Here is a 23,884-nt window from a genome sequence, read left to right as displayed (position 1 = left end):
AGGGGCAGCAGAGTAAAAGGTATCGGGGACTTATGGGGAGGAACCGAACTGCCCAGCATCAGGGCGAGAGCTGGGGTCAGCTTTCTCACAAGCAAAAGTGCTGGCACAGTCCACTATTCCTTTGCTGAGCCTTCAGTCAACAGAGCCCAAGAGCTAGCAGGGGGAACCATATCTGAGATTCCATCAACCTGGCTCACAAGGTTTGTCCCACCTTGGTGATTCCCTGAGGTTTTGCCCCACCCAACTTTAGGGGCTACCCAAGCTGTTCCAGTGGCTTTTCTGTAAGAATGGATTGCCTTTGCTCCTGCTTCAGATTTTACTAAATCCTCTCAAGCAAAGAGCACGTGTCTACAGAGAGCTCCATAACTCCCCCTAAGTGGCCCCAGGTCTGGGTTCACAGCTGGGCCTCACCAGGAGACTTTCAAGCCCAGCACAAGTAGCAGCAATATGCAGATCACTTTGTAGCTTGTGCTGGATGACCCTGGAGAGAACACAGGTGGTAGCTGACCTTGGCACTGCCAACAGCAATCAAGGCTCAACTACAAAAGGAGGGTGTACACAGCCCACATGGTGATGCACCCAGCATACTCAGCTTGGGTGACAAGGGAGGCTGTGCCACTGGATCCTATAGGACACCTAGTACATTAGGCTGCTCTATCAGCCTGGGAGATGTAGCAGCTCGATCTAATACATAGAAACAAACATAAGGAGACTACCAAAATGAGAAGAAAAGAAACATGCCCCAAATGAAAGAACAGAACAAAACTCCAGAAAAAGAACTAAACAAAATGGAGACAAGCAATCTACAGAATGCTGGAGTTCCAAACATCGGTTGTAAGGATGCTCAATGAACTTAGTGAGGACCCCAACAGCATAAAAAAGATCCAGTTACAAATGAAGGATACATGAACTGAAAAAATAATTTATAGGAAATCAACAGTAGAGTGGATGAATCAAATCAGCTATTTGAAATATAAGGAAAAAACCTACCCAATCAGAAAAGCAAGAAGAAAAAAGAATCAAAAAAAAAAAAATGAGGATAGTGTAAAGAGTTGCTGGGATAACTTCAAGCACAACACCATTTGCATCATGGGAGTGCTGGAAGGAGAAGAGAGACAGCCAGAAATTGAAAACCTACATGAAAAAATGACAACAAAACTTCTAACTTGGTGAAGGAAATAGACGTAAAAGTCCAAGAAGCACAGAGTGTCCCAAACAAGGTTAATCCAAAGCAGCCCACACCAAGAAACATAATTAAAATTCCAAAGATTAAAGACAAAGTTAGAATCTTAAAAGAAGCAACAGTTACCTACACAGGAGCTCCCATAATAAGACTGTCAGCTCTCAAAAGAAACTCTGCAGGCCAGAAGGGATTGGCAAGAAACAGTCCAAGTGATGAAAAGCAAGGACCTACAACCAAGATTACTCTATCCATCAACACTATCATTTAGAATGGAAGGGCAGATAAAGAGCTTCCCAGACAAGAAGAAGCAAAAAGAGTTCATCACCATCAAACCATTATTAATAAAAAATGTTAAAGGGTCTTTTTTAAAACAAAGATAAAAAATATGGACAATAAAATGACAATAAATACATATCTATCAACAACTGATTCTAAAAAACAAAATAAACAAGCAAAACAGAAACAGAATTATAGACAGAACATTTTGATGGTTGCCAGATAGGTGGGGTGTTTGATGGGGTAGGCAAAAAAAGTTAAGGGATTAAAAGCACAAATTGGTTGTTACAGAATAATCATGGGGATGTAAAGCACAACATAGGGAATATAGTAGGCCAACAAGATATATGCATGACCCATGGACATGAACAATGATAATGGGACTGACTGAGGGAGTGTAGGGGGGCTGTGGGTAGTGGGAGGCAAAAGAGGAAATGGGACAACTGTAATAGCATAAATAAAACATTTATTGATTATGCCACTATAGTTGTCCCATTTTTTTCCTCCCCTTTATCACCCTCCACCCTGGACACCCCCTCCATCCAGCATTTCCCCACCTTAGTTCATGTCCATGGGTTGTACATATAAATTCTTTGGCTTCTCCATTCCCTATATGATTCTTAACCTCTCCCTGTCCATTTTATACCTATCATTTATGCTTCTTATTCCTGTACCTTTTCCCCCATTCTTCCCCCTCCCCTTCTCCACTGATAACCCTCCATGTGATCTCCATTTCTGTGATTCTGTTCCTGTTCTAGTTGTTTGCTTAGTTTGTTTTCATTTTTCTTTTTTCTCAGGTTTGATTGTTGATAGTTGTGAGTTTGTTGTCATTTTACTGTTCATTGTTTTGATCATCTTCTTTTTCTTAGATAAGTCTCTTTAACATTTCATATAATAAAGGCTTGTGATGATGAGCTCCTTCCACTTGACCTTATCTGGAAAGTACTTTACCTGTTCTTCCATTCTAAATGATAATTTTGCTGGATAGAGTAATCCTGGATACAGGTCTTTGCCTTTCATGATTTTGAATACATTTTACCAGCCCCTTATGCCTGTAAGGTTTATTTTGAGAAATCTGCTGATAGTCTTAGGGGAACTCCTTTGCAGGTACCTGTCTGCTTTTCTCTTGCAGCCTTTAAGATTCTCTCCTTATCTTCAATCTTGGGTAATGTAATTATGATGTGTGTGCTGTGTGCTTCCTTGGATCCAACATCTTTGGGACTCTCTGAGCTTCCTGGACTTCCTGGCAGTCTATTTGCTTTGCCAGTTAGGGAAGTTCTCCTTCATTATGTTTTTTCAAATAAGTTTTCAATTTCTTGCTCTGCTTCTTCTTCTGGCACCCCTGTGATTTGGATATTGGAATGTTTAAAGTTGTCCCAGAGGTTCCGACGCCTCTCATTTTTTTGAATTCTTTTTTCTTCATTCTGTTCTGGTTGAATGTTTATTTCTTTTTTCTGCTCCAAACTGTTCATGAGTTCTGGTTTCCTTCCCTTCACTGTTGGTTCCCTGTAGATTTTGCTTTATTTCACTTTGCATAGCCTTTACTTTTTCCTCTATTTTGCAACCATAGTCAACCATTTCTGTGAGCACCATGATTACCAGTGTTTTAAACTCTGTATTTGGTAAGTTGGCTATCTCATCATTGCTTAGTTCTGTTTTTGGAGCTTTGACCTGTTCTTTCATTTGGGCCATATTTCTTCATCTCAGCCTCCTGTTATGTAGTAAGGGGCAGAACCTTAGTTATTCACCAGGGCAGGGCAACCCACACACTGCATCATGGCGTTGTGTGTGAGGGAGGGGTCTAAGAGGGAACAATGCCCCTTGCTCAGCTCTTGGCTGGCTTTCAGTCACTTCCCCTGTTACCCACAGGTAAATTGGGCCCTTCTGGTGCTGATTTCCTGGTGGGTGCGTTTATGTACATTCTAGGATCCTGTGGGTCTCTCCAACGAACTCTCCTGTGAGGCTGGGAGTTTCTCCCATTGCCTGCTGCAACTCCCCACAGATTTTTAAATCCAGAAGTTTTGAGGCTTTATTTCCCTGCGCTGGAACCCTGGGTTGCATGGTCTATCTCGTTGCCCATTTGTTCCCCCTGGCTTATCAGCACACAAACGTGGGACCACACCATCCCTCCAGCCGCCACCTTGCTGCCAAGTCCTTTCCACCTGGGCTGCCCATTTCTGCACCTCCTACCGATCTGAATGAATGTTTCTTCTTTAACTCTTTGTTTGTTGGACTCCCATGCAGTTTGATTTTCTGGTAGTTCTGGTTATTTTGTTTTTAAATTTGTTGTCCTTCTTTTGGTTGTGTGAGGATGCAAAGTGCACCTACCTATGTCTCCATCATGGCCGGAAGTCCATAAAATGTATATATTTTTAAAGTAATGTCAAGCTTTAAAAAATAAAATTTGTAAATTTTATCGTGTAAAAATTTTATTTCAATAAAGCTAATTAAAAAAATAAAAAAGATAAAGGAAAAGATGCTTTTTCCAGTCAAAAAGATGCCAAACTTTCACCACTTTCACCATAGTTGAGAGATATCCAGTACTATTCACTTTCTATGCCATGTGATTTTGGGTATCCTTATGCTTCCTGAATATATATGTATAGTTTAGGGATTTAAATATCTGCCTCCCTTTTTCCTAGTGATCCCACTTGATCCAAACACCACATTTCAGTAACTTGTTTGAAAGTAAAAGTTAGATAATAGATTATGGTGGTCAAATAAAAAGACAGCCAACAGTGGCAACAGCATCCAAGCATTAAACAGGGAAAAATGATTCTTTTCCAAGTTCTTCTAAACTGAAGAGAATTTGCATTACCCATTGTCTAAAGAGATGTATTTCTAGTGGCTATAAACTAACATAGCTATTAATATCTTCAGCTAAGAGTTCTTACATGGCTCATACCACCCCAAGAAGACTCTAGTGGAACCTGGTCTCTCCCACTGAGTCTACAGTATAATAGTAACTGTTCCTATTAGTATGATTTTTAATAAAAAATAAAAGCAGCTAAAAAACAGTCTAACTTAAAAATGGGCAAAGGACCTGAACAGATATTTCTATGAGAAGTGCTTAACCTTCATCAATCATGAATGAAATTGCAAACAAAAGCCATAATGAGATATGATCTCACCCTCTTAGAATGGCTGTTGTTAAAAAACAAAAAATAGCAAGTGCTAATGAAGATGTGGAGAAAAGGGAACCTTAGGCACACTGTTGGTGGGAACATAAACTCGTACAGCCAGTAGCATAGGAATGTTGCCGCAAAATCCAAAAATAGAACTAACATATGAATCAGCAATCCCACTTCTGCATATTTATACAAAGGGATTGAAATCAGGACCTTGAAGAGAGTATTATTCAGTCCTAAAAAAAGGAAATCATGCCATTTGCAACTACACAGATGGACCTGGAGGGCAATGTGCTAAGTGAAATAAGGCAGACACAGAAAGGCAAAATACTGTATGATCTCACTTATATGTGTACTCTCTAACAGTCAAACTCATAGAAACAGAGAGCACACTGCAGGAACTGGAGAGGTGATGGTCAAAGGGCACAAAGTTTTAGGTATGCAAGATACATAAGTTCTGGAGATCTATACAGTGCAGGGCCTACAACTAACAATACCATGTTTTATACTTAAAATTTGCTAAGGTGGTAGACTTCATATTGTGTTCTTATCACAAAATAATAATAGTAACAACAACAATAATAAAGGAGGGAGGAAGCAACTTTGGGAGGTGATAGATACATTTATGGCCCTGATTGTGGGGTGGTTTCATGGGTGTTATGCACAATCTCACACAGCTGTACAGTTAAATATGTTTAGCTGTTCACATTTAAATCATACCCCAATAAAGGGATTTTAAAAAGAAATGAAGTCATCTAAGATATTCAGAACTCTGAAATATTTGGGCATCTGAGAACTATTCTAAATGTAGGACCTTTCAAGAAGCTACCCCTGGACCTCTGTTTAAACAGCTTCATTTCAAAGTCAAGTAGAGAAACTAAGATTTCCTATTAACTCTCAGTGGCATAATTACTGGGGTCCAAACTAAACATCATTTCCTAAAAGAAAAGCAATACATCCCCTTATATGCAATCACATTCAAGGACATCAGTTTTCTCAAAGCCTTCTCTTAATCCTTCACATTCAAATAATTCTCTTTTGAGATGCCTATCAACCTTGATTATGCTTTCTTCATTTGTCCACTGGTCTCACTCTGCCAGATTCTCTTTGTTAGTGGCTTCCCTCCTTCTCCAACATCACTCTCACTGACGTCAAGAAATCCTGCTTCTACTGCAGAACTGGCAGTTGGACTCTGTAATTAGTTTACATTGTATGTGCATTGTATTAGCCAATGCATCGTACAATCAGTGTGTCTGAAAGACAAGACTGATTCAATGGACAGACAGAATAACTGCTGGTGTTAAAGAAGAAAGGGTGTGCACAGTGAATTATTTTGTTAATGATTTGTTTATTATTAATGTTAGAATGATTTCTGAAAGCATTCACAATGTATACCTAGGTAAAGAACAATGCATTTTTTTCTTTTCATTGTAAGTTTTCTTATTCTTGATAGTTAATATGAACAAATAAATGCAAGATGTACCAGAGAAATTATTTTTTCTCTGTACATAAAATCAATTTGATAAACGGCAATAGGTCAATCTCCATCCCTTATGGGTAGAGAATGGTATCTAAAATGCGTTGTTAAATGAAAAGAAAATACATTGAAAAGAGTTTCCTAAAAAGCATTACAATTAAGATCTAATTTAAACTGGGTGCCCAGAACAATTCCCTCCTCTTATATATAAAGTATATTTCCAGAAGCCAATATGGAGAAACCAGAAGAGAAAGCAAGGTCTCGATCATGTTAATACAAGTTCTTTTACATACAGAATCTTTATTTACTACAAAATACTGGGGATTAAGATGTCTAGATATCTCAAGGTTTTAAAAAACGATGTCAATTAATCCCCAAAATCAAGGTAGCTAAGACATACCCAGAAGAAATGTAATCATTCTAATCTACCGATATTTAATGATAGTCACCATATTTTAAATAAGGAGAAAATCAAAATGTTCTTAAGAATATTAAGTCCTATCCAGATATGTTAAAGATTAATGCAGTAAACAAAAGATAAGTTAAGAAACTATGTCTTCATTAGGTTAAAAGGAAAAAGAAGGTGTGGGGTTATAAGCAACACAGTGTACATCTCATTACTCATAACCATGCCAGATGTCTCTTCCGAACAGAGATAGACAATAAGGGGGAAAGGCAGTAAGTAATCAATTCTGAATCAAAAACATGCCCAATATCATACAGAAAACTCAACAGCAGCTAGCCTGACTATGGAAAAGTAAACTCAACTTGTTGTTTTTATATAACTGTTTGTTCTGGTCTGTCTAAAAACTTTCCCAATAGATGAATATTCAGAAATATCAAATTTGGGTTCTAAATCTATTCTCTAATTCACAATCTACACAGTGAAATAACTCACATATTAATAGACAATTAGAAAAAAGCAGATTTATAAAAAATAATTTCTATCACATTAAGTTTCTTCATCCTATAGTAAAATATGTCCATTTGTCTTTCAGATTATCTTACAGGCACAAAGGCCATCTTCCAGATTTTATTGTGAAATACACTAGTTGCACAATACTCACTTTTTTAGAAAATATGACAACTAAAAAAAAAACTATTTTGGTAGAAGCAATCCAAAATTGAGATTGTGCCTGAAGACATCTTCCTACTTCAACCAACAGAATATATATATATAGAAGGCTCATGATATCTAAACATATTTAATTCCTTATGGTCAATTAAAATTAAATACTTGGACGATCTTTAAGTCCAATAACCTTTTGTTCTACTAATCTAATCACATCAACCAGAAAGAAAAATAAGGGCCTACCATATGGTCTTTCTGTAACAGAAAATAGCTGCTTTCAATAACAGCATCTGCGCATCTCCATCAACACTGGCAGGACCCATACTTCAATCAACATTTCATTAAATATAATAAGATGACAAATCTCTTCACAAAGTGAAGAACAAAAGAAATCGAACATCACTTGTATACTAGATTATTTGACCTGGTCACAACTAAAGCAATGAAGGATCAGAGATTATATAATCAAGGAACGAGGACTTCATAACATGTTTACCTTGGAAGAAATGAATGCTATGGATCATAAACAATGTATGAAGAAATTTTCTTTAAGACCTGGGTACTCATTTTCTTGATGGACCTTATCAAGTGATAGGTCCCACTCCACATATTCAAATCCAGGCTTCTGCTGAAATGCCACTTAAAGACACTTGCTGCTGGCACTGCTGCTATTCTTTTTTTTTTTTTTTAAGATTTATTTATTCTTAGAGGTAGGGGAAGCAAGGAAGAGAGAGAGAGGAACATCAATCAGTTGCCTGTCACACACCCCCAACTGGGGACCTGGCCCAAAACCCAGGCATGTGCCCTGATCAGGAATCTAACCTGTGACCTTTCATTTTGCAGAAAAATGCCCAACTCACGGAGCCATGCTGGTCAGAGCTAGCATTGCTGTTACTCTTAACTCCAACAGGCTTTATTTTTAATCCTAATTTGCAGCATAAAGCTTCTGACATGCTATGGTATTCTGACAGATTCAGGAGCATGAATGAAAACACATTTAAAATTAAATGATAGTGTTATATTATATTGTACTATAACTAGACCAGAAAAATCTGGTCTCCAATTAGGAAAACATAAGCTTTTAAAACAATTTTTAAATGTTGGTTTTAGTAGTAATGTATCCCTTTCAAAAAGTATTTAACCATTTTTTAAGCAAGGTAGGTTTTCTAGAAACCAGATTTTCACCAGACTGAAAAAAATTACGTACTTTTAAAATCTGTAAATGGTGTCTTTTTACCATAGTTTTGGAATTAAACAAAAAAGAGAAAATACAGAAGTAATAATCCCCAAATTCTCATCACCCAAAATTAACAACTGTCAACATTTTGTCATAGTCAATGTTGTGATCATTTTTAGCTCATAATAGAATGTTTGATATTAAAACATCAAAAATATAATAAGGAGCATTCCTTTACTAGCCATTCATTCATGTTAAGAAAAAAAAATTATGTCAATACAGACATAGTTTCTTTCTACAGTTTCTCCACCAGTCTAATTCCCTATCCACTAGTCTGTTAATTACTATTATCTCATCTCTTGATACAAATTATTTCATACATTTGTAATACAAGCTGCCTTGGTTACTGTTACTTGGTTACCAGCTTCCCAAAGGTAAAAAAGATGGAAAAAAAAAAAAAAAAGGCACCGAAACTGTTAACAGCAGTGCTACTAGAAATACAGGTCTAAGAAAGAACATATAGTTCACACTCTACATATTTTTATATAAATTAAGTACTCACATATTACACACTCAGTAACACTTTACAGTGTTTCTTAGTCCCCATTTCATTCATTCACTGGAAAAAAAAATAACTGAGGACCTACAATGTACTAAGTATTCCTCTAGGCATAAGAAGTATTAATACATTATGGACACAAACTACACTTCACACTTATGTTCTAGATACATTACCTGTCCAAATAAATAAGCAAAATGAGGATAAGCACGTCAGATGGAGATTACATGCCTCTGACAAAAATAAAGCAAGGAGAGGGCAGGTCTTGTCACAGGAGCAGGGGAGACATATTCAATAAACAGAATGGCCAGTAAAGGCTTCACTCAGGAGGTGCTCTCTAAGCAAAATCAGAAGCAGACAAGCAAGCCAGCTGTGAGGACACCTTGGGGTAGGGGATGTTGCAAGCAGAGGGTACAGCAAGTGGAAATGCTCTGGGGAATGGCATGTGCTGTGTGTGTGTGCCCAAGAGCCAGAGTCCAGAAAGGCCAGTACAGAGTGAGGAGGGTGAGGGTAACAGAAGGTAAGATCAGGGAGGGGGGAGGCGGGACCATATAGGGCTTTGCTGGGCAGTCAGAACTTTGGCTTTTATCCTGGGGCAAATGACAAGCCATTCGAGGAATCTGAGCAAAGAAGTGACATGATCCGTTTTATAAAAGGTCCACTCTGATTACTGTGTGAGGAACAGACTCTAGTCTGGCAGGCACTGAGGCTGAGAGACGAGTCAACCAGATTTGCATGTTATGCCTAAAAAAAATAAGAGATCAAAGATCACTCCCAAATGCCTGGCCTGGAAGGGTGAGATTACTATTGCATAAGATGAGGACTGTAGAAGGAGCGAACTGGGAAAGCGACCTGAGGGAATGGATGTAGAGAAGCAGGAATTTGGTTTTGGATATGTATCCTTAATATCCAAGAAGACTTTGATCGGTCAGGTCAGTTGGATACAGAAACCTAAATTCAAGGGATAGGTCAGGGTGGAAATGCACATACATACTCACACATACAAATATATGTGTATTTATATACATACATGAATGAGCAGTTTACACTTGATATTTAAAATCATGACACTAGGTATAGCAAGAAGAAACGAGTGTCAAACTGAAGCCTGACGTATATGAAGATTTAACAGGTCAGGAAGCTGAAGAAACTTCAAAGAGACTAAGAAGGAGGAAACAATGAGGTAAGAGGGTAACAATGAGGTAAGAGGGTAAACAAGACACTATAGTGTACTGAAATCTAAGTGAACATTTCACAGAAATTAAGGCCTTTCCTATATATCCATTCATTCATTCAACAATATTTATTGAACATCTACTATGTACTAACTGCTATAGAAACAAACATGGTTCCTATTCTTATGGAGCCTGCAATCCAGAATACGGATAATAAACTTTTAAGTGCTATTCCTAACAAAGTACAGGGTGCTTTGAGATAATGCACTAGGGGCAACTAATCCAACCTTGGAAGGTCAGGGAAGGCTTTTCCTAGGGAAGTAATGCTGAAGACAAGACAAAAATGATGAGTAAAAATCAGCCTGGGAGGAGTGGAGGCAGAGGAGGGGAGACTGAAGGAAGGGTGAAGGAAAGCAGCATTTATTAGGACCTCTTATAAGGACCTGAAGTGAAGAGACACGAATGTCCCCAGGGAAACTGAAAGCAGCTTTGTGTAGGACATTCAGAAAGAGGAAACAAATGAGACAGGACATGGGCAGGCCAGACTGTCACTGTCCTTTAAGACTTCTCAGGAGTTTGAACTTTATTCCCAAGGCAATGGGGAACCAGAAAATTGTTTTATGCAGGGTAATGCAATAATCAGCTTTCTGTTGCAGGAGGAGTAGTCTGTGGCACGGACAGAGTGATGGAAGACAAGCCTGGCCCGGGGTCTATCATGGAGATACAGCTGATCTGAACTCGGGTGGCGACAGTGGGATTTGGAATGTGCCCTCAATAGGACTTTGGATAGCAGGAAGGAGTGAGATGAGCCAGGGATGATAACCTAGTTTTTGACCTGGACAAATAAGGAGATAATGGCGCTACTCACTAAATAGAAGAAACACAGGTTGATAGTAGGGGAACAATTTATCGAGTTTGAAATGCCTGTGGGCTATCCAAAACAAAACAAAACAAAACAAGTACACAACAATTGGGTATATAGGTCTAGAAACAAACCATAAAATCTGAAATAGAGTTGTAAATTTGGAATCACTGGCATAGAAATTAAAGCCATGGGAGAGTGTAAAATAAAACCCAGGAAATGAGAAAAGAGAACAGATTAACTGGGAGGGCCTGGCTCTGTTTAAAACCAACATGAAGAGGGCAGCAGAGGAAGAAGAACCCTAAAAGAAAGAAAAAAAAGAGTAAGGGGGTGAGGTATTGAGGGGGTAAGCAGGGAACAAGGGAATCTGGGATAAGAGCAAAGTGTATAGTGTGTATTCCAGAAAGAAAAACAAAACTGGATTTTCATATGAATTCATGCATAGAAAGTACCTTATTATTTACATTATTCCAAAATCAACCAACAAATGTTTTTCGCCAGCTATAATACATTCTAGTCACAGGATAATCTTAGCCCAGGTGAAGAAGCAAAGCATAAATTAATAAGCATTAGTAAATAAGTTTATTTCAATAACAGACAATAGAAGTGCTAAACACTTGACAACACTATGGACTACAGATAAAAAGCAAAATGAATGTTATAAATGGGAAAAATGATGTGGTCTAAAAAACTGAAAGCCAAAGTTTTCAACTTTAACTAAAAAAAAAAAGAAAGAAAAGAAAAAGAAAAAGCAAGTGAACCTCAAAGGACAAATACTATATGATATGAAAGGGTGAGAGAATATCAGAGGACTCAGAGTCCACACAAAGTCACTGTGAGCCAAGTCACTCAAAGCTAGGTGTCAGAATATTTTATAGATCAAACTGTATACACACGCCCTGCCAAAAAACACTCACCTGACTCAGATTAAGCGAAACCAATTTTGAAAAATACATCTTTCACTGTGCAAAGTATATAATTTTGTATGAACATCGTGTGTCATCCTCACTGTATAATGCCAATCTAGATGTATTCTACTAGACTGTCACAGTTCTTTATTACATAAGAAGATTGCTATTTGTTTTTTAACCTTCCAGTATATTCTCGGGGAGGAGTGCCCACATTTATTCACATATGAACAGAGTTTGATTCTGATTCTTAAAATGAACAAGAAACTTTTGATCATTTTTCAACAAAGCCACAAATCTTATTCATAAAAGGTGGAGTTAGCTAATTAGGTAAGCCATGAAACAGTGAATCCTATTAACTCACTATATAGATTTCTTCTGTTCTACAAAGTTAAGTTTTTTGGCTGATTAACATTAATACATATGCTCACCTCTTGGTTAGGTAAAAACACAAATTTATTATTCAAATACACATTTAGAACCTAGCTATTGGTTTTTTTCAAAGTTTCTAAATAATGAGAGTACTACTCTAGAATGTAATACTTCTGGATAAAATTAAGCACCAAAATTAAACATGGTGTTCAAAGACTTTAGTATTTATCAACCCAAAGTTGATACTCAAAGCATTCCAGGAGCAACTCATCTACCTATTCATTAAAAGACCAATAATACCTTAGTTTAATACAAACTCAGGTATGTATATAGTCTTTAAATGAGCAAAATACAGACAACACAGTGTTTTCTTGATTCCCAGACTAAAAATATGCCAGCAGCAAGGGCCAAGTGAAAACAAATTTCACAGCCCTTCAAAAATACATAACTGTCATTGTTAATAAAAGCCAAGTTTGCAACTGGAAACACTGCCTTGTAAGCCAAGAACAAGATGTGTCTATTATAAATTCTCAGTTTCAGGACACCCTTTAAGTGACCAAAAAAAAAAAAAAAATCAAGTAACACTGTTCTTGCAAATATAATGCAAATGAATGTTAATTAAAGTATTCAGAAGACAATGACAAATAAGGCTTTAGGACCACAGTACATATTATTATGTAACTACAATACACATTAAGCAATCACCAAGTTGTAGGTAGGCCTTCCACAAGGAGTGATTATGGTTTACCATGATCAGAGGTTGTGGTGTTATACTTAATCATGTTTTTTACCTGCAAGCAGGTGTTTACAGGTGTCAAGGAGTAAAACACTGATTCTACTTGTAAACCTATAGTTCTGTCTAATAAATTCTACTGTACCTACCTATTTTCTGCTTAAACTTTCTAATCCAATATGAAGTAAACTGCATGATGCAATATTCTCTGCATGCCTTACAAAAATTTAACTTGATTCATTTTTATTAAAATGTCAAAACTCACACACTTAGAATTAGACCTTGTTTCAACAACCACAACGTTAAAATTTAACACTTACAAGACACAAAATGAATGTGATTGAAAGCTCATTTGGAAATGCTGCTGCTATCTAAAGTAACCTTCAACCTTTGAGTAAAAATACAAGCATGTTGCCTGGCTGGTGTAGCTCAGTGGATTGAGCACAGGCTGCGAACCAAAGGGTCACCAGTTCGATTCCCAGTCAGGGCACATGCCTAGGTTGCAGCCCAGGTCCCTGGTGGGGGCCACGTGAGAGGCAACCACAGATTGATGTTTCTCTCTCTCTTTCTCCCTCCCTTCCCCTCTCTCTAAAAATAAATAAAAATAAAATCTTAAAAAAATAAAGTTTATAAGAATAACAATACTCAATATATTTAGAAAGTAGATTACTGAAACTACTGATAACAAACTAAACACAATATAGTCATTACAGAAAAAATCCAAATATAAGGGAAAAAGATAATGAGAGGCAACAGGGCATATGGGTGTCATAAATCAATGGGATCTTCTATGATTTCTATCCTGTCTGCTTAAACAATTTCAGGAAGCCTGGCATACAATCTGGGCCCTTCCAAAGATGCTGGTCTGAAGGCAATGCAAGCCACCTGCCACCCCAGAGCAGCTCACAGGTTTTCTGATCAGTGAAGGGAAGGGCCAAATAAAGAACAGTAAAGGGAGGAGATTTTTCAGGTAGGTGGAATTACAACTCTTTAAAGTCATTTTCCAAGGCTATGCCTAAACTGGCCAAGAGGAAACACTTATTTTTCTACCCAAAACAGAGGTCCACACCAACAGCAGCCAGGATACCCATTGGTATCAAAGAGAGATGAAGGTTCGGGTGCAAAAAACACACCAACTGCCACCATCTCAGAGAATAAACCTTGGATACACACATACATAATTCACAAAGCCACCCCCTAACCAGCCCCACTCCAAAAATACTGGAGGATGGGGATCCATGGAAAACAGACTTTTGGCATTCCCAGACAACTGAAATGGGAGAATTCCCCACTCAGAGGTGACTAAGATGGTGACATTTCAAAGTGAGGAAAACATTCCTGCAAAGGAATCACTGGTAGTTCTTGGAAATAAAAATTAATGAGGCTTCCACCTTGCTAGTGGTCAGGCAGGGGTGCCCCCACCAATCAGCTCAAAGCCCCCAAAGCCTCTTCTTACGTCCAGTGACAAGTACCCTGCTCCCAGAGAGGACACCCTCATGAAAACAGGCCACTGGGGGCCTGGAATGCTGCCTCTGCACTTACCTCACAGGCGGGGGGCCCGTGGGCCTTGAGTGTGTCACCATCTCCCTCAGGCAGACCAGTCCGACGTGTGGCCATCATTTCATTTCAAATCACAAAGAAGGGACCAACCCTTTGGAGCCCACATTGGGGGAGGAATGCCACCACACAGCAAAAAAAAAAAAAAAAAAAAAAAAGAAAGAAAGAAAAAGAAAAAAAAAACCGGGGGGAGGGAATAATTCCACACTAGGCTCCGAGGACGTACAGGGCTGGTGCAACAACGTGCCAGGGAAGGAATGTTTTTATGGAGCCCCTGAAGGATGTCCTGATGATTTCTTGGGACTTCAACTGACTGCACCGTCTCCGTCCATTTCTAGAGACTTCAAAAACAAAGACAGGCTTCTTGGCGGCTAGTGAAGCCAAATGCAGAAAACAGTCCCGTTCCTCCCGAGTCCAACTGGAATCTGAGTAGGTCGTGAAGGCACGAGGGTCAGTTCCCAACGAGATCGCTCCTGGAACGGGGAAAAGTTAAAGGGCGTGAACTTTCTCCAGACGCTGACCTTAGCCTTGCCCACAGGTCTACCCCAAGTGCCCATTTCCAACACCTGGAAAGATAATTCGATCCATGCTGATGAACCTCACAAATGAAAGCTGAAATAAGCTTCCCGTATTAGAAATAAAATAAAATAGAATAAAGAGAAAAATGTGTAAGTCGGGAGAAAGAAGAAATATCATAATTGCATGGTGGTTGCGACAAAGACGCCTGGCTGTTGTGCAGCCTTCAACAAAAACCATTCCCTTTTCAAGTGCATTTAATAAGTGCACGTATTTTCTGTGCAGAAGTGAAGGAGTAAAACGTTCTTCCGCATCACCCAGATAGGTACACTCAAAGGAAGTTTTCTTTCCCCAAGACTAAAATGGGATAATACTTTACAAAAACCCTCCTCGCTCCCCTCCCACTCACTCCAAAACAAAACCAAAAAACCAGCCTCGGACGCAGCCAGCGCCCGCAGGGTGCCTCGAGGCGCCCGCAGCCAGCCCCCGCGCCCGGCCGGGAGTCCCCGAGGAGGCGGCTGTTTTCCTTGGCCCGCGGCAAAGCTGGGTGGGGACGACGCGGGGCCGGGCGGGACTCCGGCGCAGCTCTCTCTCCCGGGCATGATTCCGTAGCTACCTAAATGAAGCTGCAACTCAAGCAACTTTTATGTAGTTGCTGCTCCCCAAACTACCACTCGACATTATCTTTCCCATTCCCTGTGGCCACCTAGGGGGAAAAAATCGGAAAAAGAAAACCACCACCCACCTACCACGATTTCCTCCGCCCCTTCCAGAGGCGGGTCGGTGATCTCGATCTCAGGCAAAGGGCGGCCCAAATATGTACTTTGAAAAAGGTGTAGGGAAGCCGGTGGGGAAAAGACAAAAAGCTAGGGGCTCAGCCTTCCCGCCCGCTGGGCTCGGCGGCGAACAGGAGCGGGGACGCGGGCCGGGCGCCTGGCCCCGCCGGGACGCGCTAGGCCGCAGGCTCGGTTAATATTCATGAGCAACCGGGAGGCGCCCCTCCTCCACGGCCATCGGCCGGACCCCGGCGCCCGCCGCCGGCCTTTGTGCCCTTCCCTCCTCCCTCCCGCTCTCTCTCGCTCCGCACACGCGGGTGCGGGCCCTCCGCCCCCACCGGGCGCCTGCCGTGGGCTTCCCTCCGGCCACGCGCCAGGGCCGACCGGGCGGGTTGGTCCGAGGTGGCGCGAAGGGAAGGAACCCGCGGCGAGCAGGACTCTTCGCCCGCAAGTTCTGCACCCTCTCGGCTAAGGCGGAAAATCAACAGAAACGCACCGGAGGAAGCGGGCTAGTGGATCCTCAAGGGATTACCAGGCTCCAGGACAGCGCGCCCAGCAAGCCTAGCGCGAGCTCGTCCCAGCCGGACGACGACCTGGCGCTGCCGCTGCGCTCCGAGGCCGCCGCCCCCGGCCGGCCGCTCCCAAACACCGCCGCGACCTGTCCCGGCCGGCCCCGGGCTCTCGGCCGCCGCGGGAGGGCGTGGGGCGGGGCGGCGGCCGCCGGACTCTCCCCTCGCCTCGCGGGGCCGGGCCGGGGCCGCGCTGGAGCGCCCGCGATCGCCAAGTGACAGAAGTGCCTTGCTCCGTGGTCGCGCTGAGCTGTTTCCCGGGGGCGGATTTCTCGCTTCTTCCTCCCTGGATCCACCTCCTCCCACTCCACCTCCTTCCCCTCCCCTCCCCAGGGGAGGCTCTGGGGCTGAATATTTTCTGTCTTGAATAATTCGGTCCCGGGAACCAACGCTGGAGAAGGAGGATTAGCCTGGGGGGCGAGGGGGGGAGTTGCTCGCCACCGCCTTCCCACTGTATCTCGAGACCTACAAGTCCTCAGTGCCCAACCCCCGGTACTACCCTTAAGTCCGGACACAAACAAAACCTTCCCCGCCTTCTCTGATCTGAACGCTGAGCGGGAGCGGCCAGGAACAGATCTTTCTACTGGGAAGAGACTCCGTGCTCAGCGTCAGAGCCGGAGAGTGGGTGCAGGTATATAGCTAGATATGCAGAAGTGAGGTATCACAGGTCCCAGACTGAGGGGGACAAGTCTTGGTGAATTTTTGCCACTTTTTCGCAGTGGGAGGGGAAAGAGGCTGCCAGACGCTGAGGGACTTTAAGATAAGGGAGTGTCTTTTCAAACCCAAAGGCAAAACAGCTTCTGGAAACAGGGGAAGAGGGTAGCAGCGAAGCGTTATTCATTCAATTTTTCCCCTTTTCAAATCTCCAGAGCAGCAGAACGAATTCAGCGCTGCAGGCGGAACGGAGGAAAGGTAGATGCGCTGTTCCACACTACAAGTCACAGCGTCTCCGGGCTCTAAGCACCACTGCGACCCCTCCGCTATCCAATTCCCAGGCCTCGCCAACGACCCCTGGCGGCTTACCCCGCCCCGCCGGGCCTCAGAATATCTCCCGCTGCAAACAGCCCAATCGGGAGACGCGTCGAGACAGCAGGAGCCAGTCAGGAGCTGCTGACTCAGGCTTCCCTCCACCCTTTGTCCCGCCCTCCAAAAGGAAAAGCCACCGCCCCTCTATCTCCCCTTCCCACCCTGCCTTCGAAGGGGCATCTTCGCAGCTCCCGTCTTCAGCCCGTGCGGAAGAGGCGGCGTTTGTCACCTTGTTGCTTTCATCTTCGCCCTTTCCCATGCGCACCCCTCCTCCGTTTCCCATTCCTCCTGCTGGTGCTGTTGAGGGTCATTTTAATCCGCACTCAGGCGGGGGTACTGCCACCTATTGTGTCTGATCCGCCGCCGCCACCACCATCCTGAGGGAGAAAAGAGGAACAAAACCAAAAAGCTATGGAGTCTGTTTACGTTTTCTTCTTACCAGACTATCCCGAGAGGATTTAGAGACACCTTCCCACTCCACTCCCATCCTTTCCACGCCTCACCCTGCCCGCTGCCTTCTTGATGATGGGGGGGGGGGGGGACAAACAAAAACTAAAAACACTCCCCGGAGCCTGAATACCTGTTCCTTAGTTTTTAGTCCTTCCTGAGAGTGGAATGTGCCAAATATTTAGAATATACAACTAAATCCTCAGCCTCAACTAGAGGAAACTCTTTGACTAGATCTTTTTTATATGATCAAACATGCATGTTCTTGACAACCCCTGATGAAACTAAGCCAATAACAAAGACAAAAAATAGAATAAACTAGAGGGAATGACAGTCAGTTGGTAATTTACTGAACAGCCCACTGGGTTTTAGCAGTATCCAGTTCTAGATACTGTTGAGTAAATCAACAAGAAATGAAGAGAAATGCAGGTTTCAAGTAGCAGACCTCTAGTGGGCTTACAGAATATGCCTGAACTTACAGAATATGTCTAGAAGGAAAAACAATTTTAAGCACAAACAGCTCCTTACAAATGCCAATGAGCATGTGTAGCATAAACTAAATAACCTAACAGTCAAGGACATTTAGGGTTAAGATTTTTATAAGTGTTGAATTTAAAAAGGATTTTCAGCTTGGTAAAGGAGAGTAAATATAAATTTCATGACATGAAAAGGAGGTAAAACACATTTTAGGAATTGTGAAAAAGCATAACATAGACATTTTTACAAAAGGTAGGTGATCTAGATTTCAGTCTAGCTCATTATTTTCCATATGACTTAGGGCAAATTATTATATGTATATATACTAGAGCTACCAAATAATAATAGTAACTACCACCCATATAGCACTGTCTTTGTGTTAGGTATTCCTTGAAAAGCTTATACACAACTCAGTGAGATAGGTGTGCAGAGCCAGGATTCAATCTCAGGGAGTCTGTTTCAGAGTTCATGGTTTCTTCACAGCTGTACTACCTCTAACATGGCTTTTAATAACAACAGCTAATACTTAGTTTAATATACGCTAATTATTGTGCTTTGTGAATACTAATTTAATCCTACTCCTGGGATCAGTGTGAGTATGATGTTACAGTATTTGGGAATGTTTTTAAGAACCATTATTATAAGTTACTACCATGTGTAACTTCCCTGAGTTAGGATAGGTATTGTTAAGACAAAAGGTCTCAAGATTGGGGTCCTTCATACTAAATGTTAAAATGTAGCACAGTATTTTGCAGAGGCAGCTGAAACCAGATGAGCTTGACCCAACCCAACAAGATAAGTTTAGTCAACTGCAAAGAAGAAATCAACATGTAATTAACCATATAGTGTATATAAACAATGACTAAGCCTCCCTTTGGGGAGACAGAGCTTTGGATATGAATCCCCAGTCCCCTTTACTTGCTGCAAGTAAATAAAACTACCTAACAACCACCTCTTGTTCTTGAATAGAACACCCAAGCGAGGAACCCTTTGAGCTCAGTAATAGTATGATTACGATGTTCTAAAATTTGGGAATGCTTTTAAAACCCTTTAGAATAATTTGCTATCCTATGAATCTTATGTATATTAAGGGACCTGAATAGAGAAAGACAAAAGCACAGTATTAAGATTTCAGAAACCTGGGTCCTAGCTCTCTACTAGGACCTCAGAGTATGTCTTCCTTGCTGGCCTCCTGAGAGCACCAAATGAGATAATACAGGTAAAGGAGCTTTAGAAAGGTAAAAAGCATTATTTTGATGAAAGTATTATTTTGAAGCAGGAATTTGTCTTGTTCCGCAACAGGAATGCTACTCTTTATAACATCTTATTGATATTTATTAGGAACATATAAACCCAGTTAAAAATTAGGTCTATTCCTTTTTGAAGGTATGAGTAATAATAATGTTTTGATAACTGTGAGTTCTCATTTAAATGAATTCTGAATTGACTAAAGTCGACACCCTCTAGGCTTCTGGGAAGTGGCATCCATCAGCCACTCACTCTCCAGTCCGAAGGCTAATGGTGTACTAGGTCAGGGCAGAAATCCTTAGAGTTGTCTTGAGCTGCCCATCCTGGGCATTTCACTCATTAACACCTCCACCAGAGGGAGGGCAAGGGAAAGGAAAAAGAGCCAAACTTACACATCACATGGCTACTTGACCGCTCCAGTGAGAAACTTGGTGAAATAATAGGTTTGGAGATGATTACAACTAAAAAGAGATTTGAAATTAACTGTGGGTTTCACAATTAATATCTTGATAGTTTTCTTTATCCCAAATATCATGGATACTCTAGAGCTAACAGTGATTCTTGCTTTGTTTACTTTGAAATTCTACTGATTTTTCTCTTTTGAGCATAGTTAATATATATGTGGCTTTCCAATCATCTAACAATTTAGAGTTCCCCTTGAAAGAGCCTCAAAAATTACTGCAGCTATATTGATAACAACTGTAAGAAAACCTTATACACTCTAATTCTACAATATAGGCAAGAAATTTTTAAAGTCGGGAACTATACCCTCAAAATGTAAGTTTTGACTTTGTCGTGACTCGATAATATTGTTTTGGTGAATCCTTATCAAGGAAAAATGTCAAAGCCAGAAATAGAACCAAAATGTCCTAGACCCTGGTCTAATGTCATTCTGTGATAATCTATGGATGATTTCTACTCTGAATATAGAAGCTGGCAATTCTAAGAGGTATAAGTGTTTGCCAGAGAATTCTACAAATGAAATGTGTAACATGGGATGAAGCATTTGCAAAACTATGTGTCTGAGGCATAGACCAATGGCCTTCAGAGGAGTGAGCATTTTTTGGTTTTAGTAAAATAGTGTAAACTTTATTTATTATTTATATAATACCAAAAAAACATTATCTACTAATACTTCTTTGGGAAAAAAGGCTTTCTTGTTTAATTGAGTAGCTACAGAAAACTCACCTCTTTAGTAAAGCATTTAACTACTGTAATCAAGAGAAGGGATTGATTTTCCACAATAGAAAATTTCTAAAATTTTTCTTCCTTCATCATCTTTTTAATTAATTATGTAAATGATTTACTAATTTAATGCTCTGCATTTGCTAGATTTACAACTTATTTCTGTCCATATAATTACTATCTATCTTCAATTATTCATTTCTAATCTAGATATAGTGACACTACTTAATTCAATATATACAGTCCCCAGCAAAGTGCCACACACAACAGATACTCTTAAATACTTTCTCTGCCCTCAGTTCATTGTGGTCTTTTCCTTCTCTGGACTAGCACTCTGCTTTGGTGCTTCTTTTGGGGGTTGGTTTTTTTTTGCTATTAATTAGTTATAGGATCATAAACAATCATTTTATTTTTAATAGAATATTATGTCTTTTCCTATCTAGAATATAAACTTCTCTAGGACAGATTCCTAAGGCTTTTACTTCTTTTCAGGCCCCCATAATAACCATCATAGCTTTTCCATGTAGAAATAACTATGAAATCATGCAAGAAACTAATGATGTGTCACTATGATTGGTAAATATTTATACTCAAGAAATTCCTGGCTGACCAACAACTCTCCAGGTTGCAGGAAGATATGCACACATATCTGTGTGCACATTCCTGAAATGGACAGTATCAATTTTAAGAGGTGTCCACAAAGAGAACACGTGGTATGGGTGTCAACTTCCAGAAATGCCACCTTTTATCTCTTTACCTAACTTCACCTCTAGTGGCTGAGATGTTTTGTGGCAACAGTACCACTCCAAAAATTAATATTGCTTGCATTTGGAAAGTAATTACAGAAGTTCAGCCCATGGTTTATCCATAATTATGTATTAAACATTTTCTTCTGAAATAAAATTATTTTTTAGCACCAACACCTCCATAATTAAAATTGAGTGGTATGGTAGTCACTTTCATCTGCATCATTAAGAGTTTGTTTCTACAATTTAAGAAAAAATAAGAATAAAAATGTTTTACAATTTTTTATCCTAAGAATCACGACTTTCATTTATAAGCATGCCAATTTTCCTTAAAAATATAAAATGTTTCCACCCACCCTATTACATATAAGTTGGAACATCCTGTGAAAACACTGTATAATCTGGATAGAACCCGTATTACAACTGGAGAACTGAAATGCGTTTTTATCATCTTGGATAGAATGCTAAATTCCAATCATTCTAACTAGGAACAATGTTAGCAATTGATTTTTGATATTATAGGTTTAATCAGAGCAACCAAATATTTTTAGTCATAATGAAGATAATATACTAGCTTTCTCTTTTATCTTTTAGTACAGAAGTAGAAGAGACATCTAATGACCTCTCAGTTCTCTGAGTTATGGAAGCTCTGGGTACACGTTAATACTCTCTAGCATTGTAGATTCCGTTCCTCTCTTCCTATAATTGCTTGCATTCTCTACTAATCCCAGGTCAACTCATCAAGGGTTCTTTCTTCAGATAGGAAAGGACTGCAGAAAAATATGTGGCAATTCACATCTGGGCTTAAGTAGGATAGTTGTAAACTTGCATAACATTTTCCTCAAATACCTTTTCAATTATAGTTTAATTTTTAAAAATTATAACATAAAAAAGTAAAAATAGACATTGAAACAATGAAATGGCCTAATTTCATACCACAATTTATGAACCCATTCTCTTGCTCTCTTCCAGCCTTCTGTTGTGGCTCCTCATTGGCTAGCTTCAACAGGAGGCCCAAGGCACTCAAAGGTGACATATTCACTCTGTTTTTCTATTAATAGGGAATCAGGATCACAAATGAACAGGAAGAGAACTTTAAGTATTTTAAATATTTAAATATTTTAATATTTTATATCAAAATATTTATCATTGTCATATTTATAATAATAATATTTATATTGTAATATTTATATAATATTTATAATACTATAAATATAATATAAATATTATAATTATTATTATAAATATTTACTATTCAAATATTTTAAATATTTAAATATTTTAATATAAAGTAGTTTAAATAATTATTTTAAGTAATTTAATATTTTAAATTGTGGGGGGGGGAGGGAGATGAAATAAGAGCATGTTCTAAAGAGAAAGAAAGAAAGTATTATAGAAGAAACTAACCCCAGTAAACAGAAGAATAGAGAGAAAAGTGAAATGACAAAAGAATGAATAAGGTATAAAAGTGGTTGGAAGAGTTAAGGAAAGATATTGAGAGGGGAAAAATCACACCATTGCAGAAGTAATAAATTAGAAATAAGAAAGAATGAGAAAAAATAACTGGCAGAAAATAGAAAATATCTAGTAGGATGGATGACAGGCTTTTTAAAAGCACATCAAATACAAATAAAAATGACAAAGTAATAAGAGATGAAATATAAGGAGAACAAATAGAAATCAAATTTACAGAAACTGATGTTTCTAACAAAGAATTTAGAACTGATGAAACTAAAAATAATTCAAAGATATAAGGTGGCAGACTACTAAATGTCTCCCCTACATCCATTCTTTCCTCTTCCATAAGGATAGCATTTTTAGCTAGAACATGGTTAACAAGTTGGACTTCATTTTTCAGTCTACCTTCTAACTAGGTGTGGCCATATGACTAAATTCTAGACAATAAAATGTGGGCAGAAATGAGGGTCTGCCCCTCTGGAGGATTACCTTTAAAAGAATTAAAACTTGTGTTTTCCTAGTCTTTTTCCTCTCCCTGCTTCCCAGTGGGTAGACATAAGCATTGCTACAGTTTAACAAAGAAAAATATAGAATGTCCAGTTCAATTTGCATTTCCCATAAACAAACTTTTAGTGTATTTCAATTATTGCATGAGACACATTTATACTAAAACAGTATCCATTATTTATCTGAAATTCCAATTGAACTGGATGTCCTATACTTTGCCTGGGAACCCTTCTGGAAATAGTGAGAAGTGGAGCATCCACCTATGACTCAGAGATGGAAGCTGTGTGTGCAAGATGTCAAACACACTACAGCAGGACTGAATTGCCTACTTCTGGCTTGTCTCCTGAAAAAAACATAACTTTCTATATTGCCACTTCTATATACAGTGTGGGACAAAGTAGGTTTACAGTTACTCATATGGAAAAAGACATGCAGGTTATCATTATTACA

At 39.7% G+C, this 23,884-nt stretch overlaps 1 protein-coding gene across 6 annotated transcripts in view; it reads right to left on the bottom strand.

Annotated features, from left to right (window-relative positions):
• ARHGAP21 (Rho GTPase activating protein 21) overlaps positions 1-14,636 on the bottom strand; it is a 133,272-nt gene extending 118,636 nt beyond the window's left edge. For 4 of the 6 annotated variants that reach the window (XM_036023163.1, XM_028505400.2, XM_028505398.2 and 1 more), the window contains exon 1: positions 14,465-14,630. In XM_036023163.1, coding sequence (XP_035879056.1) covers positions 14,465-14,542 — 78 coding nt within the window. In that variant the 5' untranslated portion in view covers positions 14,543-14,630. Of the gene's footprint in view, positions 1-14,464 lie in introns of all 6 variants that reach the window. The other 2 variants (XM_028505397.2, XM_028505401.2) reach the window with 2 other exon arrangements.
• Between the last annotated feature and the right edge of the window lie 9,248 nt (positions 14,637-23,884).

Source organism: Phyllostomus discolor, chromosome 1, assembly GCF_004126475.2.
Source record: "Phyllostomus discolor isolate MPI-MPIP mPhyDis1 chromosome 1, mPhyDis1.pri.v3, whole genome shotgun sequence".
Taxonomy (NCBI): Eukaryota; Metazoa; Chordata; class Mammalia; order Chiroptera; family Phyllostomidae; genus Phyllostomus; species Phyllostomus discolor.
This window is presented reverse-complemented; position numbering and strand designations above follow the sequence as displayed.